Source organism: Oncorhynchus tshawytscha, linkage group LG04 (genome assembly GCF_018296145.1).
Source record: "Oncorhynchus tshawytscha isolate Ot180627B linkage group LG04, Otsh_v2.0, whole genome shotgun sequence".
NCBI classification, from domain to species: domain Eukaryota; kingdom Metazoa; phylum Chordata; class Actinopteri; order Salmoniformes; family Salmonidae; genus Oncorhynchus; species Oncorhynchus tshawytscha.
The window spans coordinates 25,116,743-25,120,945 of record NC_056432.1 but is presented as its reverse complement, the minus strand read 5'-3'; the positions used below and the strand labels follow the sequence as shown (position 1 = coordinate 25,120,945).

The following is a 4,203-nucleotide window of genomic DNA, read 5'->3' as shown; positions in this document are numbered from 1 at the left end:
GCTGACATGGTGACCTTACCTGCTGCAGAAGGTCAATCTCCTGCTGCTTTGCATTGAGTACAGCCAAGGCTTGTTCATGCTCCAACTCTAGCTGCTGCCTCCGCTCTGCAGCCTCACGCATATGCTGTCCTCAGAGGGCGGGGGGAGGTGGGAGACAGAAGGAGGGTGGTTTGGGGCATAGAGAGGGCTGCTGTTAGTAGAAGTAAAAACTCGTGACATCAGTCCTCAACAAACTCCTGGCTTATATGTTACAAATACTGAGCTTGATGACAGTTATTGGACCTCCAAGTCTTCCAAACTTTAGGCAGAGGTTATGTCAAAACACCCATGTGACCAATGTCAATGACCAATGTCAATTTACAGTTTGTATCAAATTATCTAAATGAGAGAGACCCCCTCCCAAAGCCTGGATCTAACGTCAGAATCCATACTAGAAGGAATGTTTGAACATGTTTGGATGAGAACTGGAGAAGCTTTGCTGTGCATGATCAACCAATCATCAATCAACTGTTCTCAGTTTGCTGCACCCTTTGGGAAACGATACCCGTGCGTGATGTCACTACAGAAGAGCTGTCCTAAGCAATGATGTATTTGCATGATCAATACAGGGTTTTAAGTTACATGAAAAGGGTGCGCTAAATGCACGGCCTTCCTCAACCATTATGTCAAACTGCCATCTAGTCATCTTATTACTTTCGTTTAAATGGTAAGAATCAGAAAACATTTTCAAGCCGTCCAATACACATCTATCCCCTGGGTTATTTCATGTCATCAAGCCTGTGTGTGATATTGTCATCATGAACAGTGATACCCAACCCCAGCTCTCCCCTCTCCCACCCCTTCCACATATTCACTGAACTCATATTGGATTGGTCCAAGCCCATTTGTACAGGATGATCCAAGCCAGGTGCCCATTCCTCCTGGACTGGTCTTAGCCAGGTGCCCATTCGTACAGGATGGTCTTAGCCAGGTGCCCATTCGTATATAGGATGGTCCTAGCCCAGGTGCCCATTCATACAGGATGGTCCAAGCCAGGTTCCCATTCGTACTGGACTGGTCCTAGCCAGGTGCCCATTCCTCCTGGACTGGTCCTAGCCAGGTGCCTATTCGTACAGGATGGTCCTAGCCAGGTGCCCATTCGTACAGGATGGTCCTAGCCAGGTGCCCATTCGTACAGGATGGTCCTAGCCAGGTGCCCATTCGTACAGGATGGTCCTAGCCAGGTGCCCATTCGTACCCATTCGTGGACTGGTCTTAGACAGGTGCCCATTCGTACTGGACTGGTCTTAGCCAGGTGCCCATTCGTACTGGACTGGTCTTAGCCAGGTGCCCTTTCGTACTGGACTGGTCTTAGCCAGGTGCCCATTCGTACTGGACTGGTCTTAGCCAGGTGCCCATTCGTACAAGATGGTCCTAGCCAGGTGCCCATTCGTACAGGTTGGTCCAAGCCAGGTGCCCATTCGTACTGGACTGGTCCAAGCCAGGTGCCCATTCGTACTGGACTGGTCTTAGCCAGGTGCCCTTTCGTACTAGACTGGTCCTAGCCAGGTGCCCATTCGTACTGGACTGGTCTTAGCCAGGTGCCCATTCGTACAGGACTGGTCTTAGCCAGGTGCCCATTCGTACTGGACTGGTCTTAGCCAGGTGCCCATTCGTACAGGACTGGTCTTAGCCAGGTGCCCATTCGTACAGGACTGGTCTTAGCCAGGTGCCCATTCGTACAGGACTGGTCCTAGCCAGGTGCCCATTCGTACAGGACTGGTCCTAGCCAGGTGCCCATTCGTACAGGACTGGTCCTAGCCAGGTGCCCATTCGTACAGGACTGGTCTTAGCCAGGTGCCCATTCATACTGGACTGGTCCTAGCCAGGTGCCCATTCATACAGGACTGGTCCTAGCCAGGTGCCCATTCATACTGGACTGGTCCTAGCCAGGTGCCCATTCATACTGGACTGGTCCTAGCCAGGTGCCCATTCATACTGGACTGGTCCTAGCCAGGTGCCTATTCATACTGGACTGGTCCTAGCCAGGTGCCCATTCATACTGGACTCGTCCAAGCCAGGTGGCCTTTCGTGTCATAGGAAAGCAGCCCAGACAAATAGGGAGAGCTAGCATGGCCAGTGGGGTGAAGAAAAACATTCAAAATGGGGCTAGAGTGGTCTGCTCCCCATACAAATGGACATAGCAATGATACCTAATCAATCTAGCGGGAGAGAGGGGGGGAGGTGGAGTGGTAGGGGTGAGTGGTAGGGGATGGAGGGGTAGGGAATGGATGGGTAGGTGGTAGGGGTGAGGGGTAGGGGTGAGGGAATGGAGGGGTAGGAGATGGAGGGGTAGGTGGTAGGATGGGGAAGGGGATGGAGGGGTAGGTGGTAGGATGGGGAAGGGGATGGAGGGGTAGGGGATGGAGGGGTAGGGGATAGAGGTGTAGGGGTAGGGGATGGAGGGGTAGGTGTTATGGGGAGGGGATGGAGGGGTAGGGGATGGAGGGGTAGGTGGTGGGGGGTAGGTGGTGAGGGGCAGGGGATGGAGGGGTAGGTGGTAGGTGGTAGGGGTGAGGGGTAGGGGATGGAGGGGTAGGTGGTAGGGGATGGAGGGATGGGTGGTAGGGGTGAGGGGTAGGTGGTAGGGGTGAGGGGTAGGGGATGGAGGGGTAGGTGGTAGGAGTGGTAGGTGGTAGGGGATGGAGGGGTAGGTGGTAGGGGTGAGGGGTAGGTGGTAGGGGATGGAGGGGTAGGTGGGGGATAGGGGGTAGGTGGTAGGGGATGGAGGGATAGGTGGTAGGGGTGAGGGGTAGGTGGTAGGGGATGGAGGGGTAGGTGGTAGGGGTGAGTGGTAGGTGATGGAGGGGTAGGTGGTAGGGGGGGTAGGTGGAGATGGAGGGGTAGGTGGTAGGGGGGAAGGGGATGGAGGGGTAGGTGGTAGGATGGGGAAGGGGATGGAGGGGTGGGGATGGAGGGGTAGGGGATAGAGGTGTAGGGGTAGGGGATGGAAGGGGTGTTAGGGGTGAGGGGGGGATGGAGGTGGTGGGGGTGAGGGGATGGAGGGGTAGGTGGTGGTAGGGGTGAGGGGTAGGGGATGGAGGGGGTGGTAGGGGATGGAGGGATAGGTGGTAGGGGTGAGGGGTAGGTGGTAGGGGTGAGGGATAGGGGATGGAGGGGTGGTGGTAGGGGATGGAGGGATAGGTGGTAGGGGATGGAGGGGTAGGTGGTAGGGGTGGTAGGTGGTAGGGGATGGAGGGAGGTGGTAGGGGATAGGGGGTAGGTGGTATGGAGGGATAGGTGGTAGGGGATGGAGGGGATGGAGGGGTAGGGGATGGAGGGGTAAGCGTGGGGAGGACAGACTGCTCCAAGCTTCCTAGTCTTTCACAGCTTCTGGTCAAGCTTAAGATAGAGAGGGGGTGAGGGAAGGGTAGAGGCTGGTATAGGGTCAGGCTCTGTTAAACAACCTGAGCTAGGGCTATGATTCTTATTAATCACAGACATACAGTAGAGATACAGTAGAGATACAGTAGAGATGCAGTAGATGCAGTTGACATACAGTAGAGATACAGTAGATATGAAATAAGGTTATCTACAGTGTGTCTCCAGACTCTCACCTTTAGCACCTGCTCTAGGTTCTCCAGTTTGCCTTGGAGCTGGGTCTTCTCCCGCAGGGCTGAATCTCTCTCCTGAGTCACAGCACCGAGGGTCTCTTTGAGCTGCTCATACTCTGACTTCACCTGCACACACAGAGCACAACACAACACAGGTGTTTATCAAAAACGACTGATTTCAGCACTCAAAGAATAGCCCGCAATTACACAGAACATTTTTCTGAATGGCTGACTGGCTGGCTGGCTGGCTGACTGGATAATGACAGCTACAGTATAATAATGGTGGAGTAATGAAACTGGGTCTGGGATCAACTACTGTATACATTTGTAATTTTTCGTTCTTATTGAAAAAGGAAACCTGAACAGAGTTAAGTGAATGAAGTTGTATTTTGTAATGCACTACTATAGCTACTGCTACTGTAAAATACAATTAGAAATAGGATGGCTGCCATGTAATCACATCATTTATACTATGACTCACACACAGAGGAAGGAGGCTGTAACACCAACAACAACACACAGAACTACTTCAGAGTCATTGGTCCATCTCCACACAGTGGTAGGGGGTGTAGGGGGGTTATGTCTGTAGAAGGATGAAAGGCATTGTTGT

At 53.1% G+C, this 4,203-nt stretch overlaps 1 protein-coding gene across 1 annotated transcript in view; it reads right to left on the bottom strand.

The window, feature by feature from the left end:
- Positions 1–3,717, bottom strand: part of LOC112248411 (RIMS-binding protein 2) — a 59,557-nt gene extending 55,840 nt beyond the window's left edge. The window contains exons 1-2 of the mRNA XM_042320525.1: positions 3,597–3,717; positions 20–124 (exon numbers count right to left, since the gene is read on the bottom strand). Coding sequence (XP_042176459.1) covers positions 20–121 — 102 coding nt within the window. The 5' untranslated portion in view covers positions 122–124; positions 3,597–3,717. The remainder of the gene's footprint in view (positions 1–19; positions 125–3,596) is intronic.
- Positions 3,718–4,203: the final 486 nt, after the last annotated feature.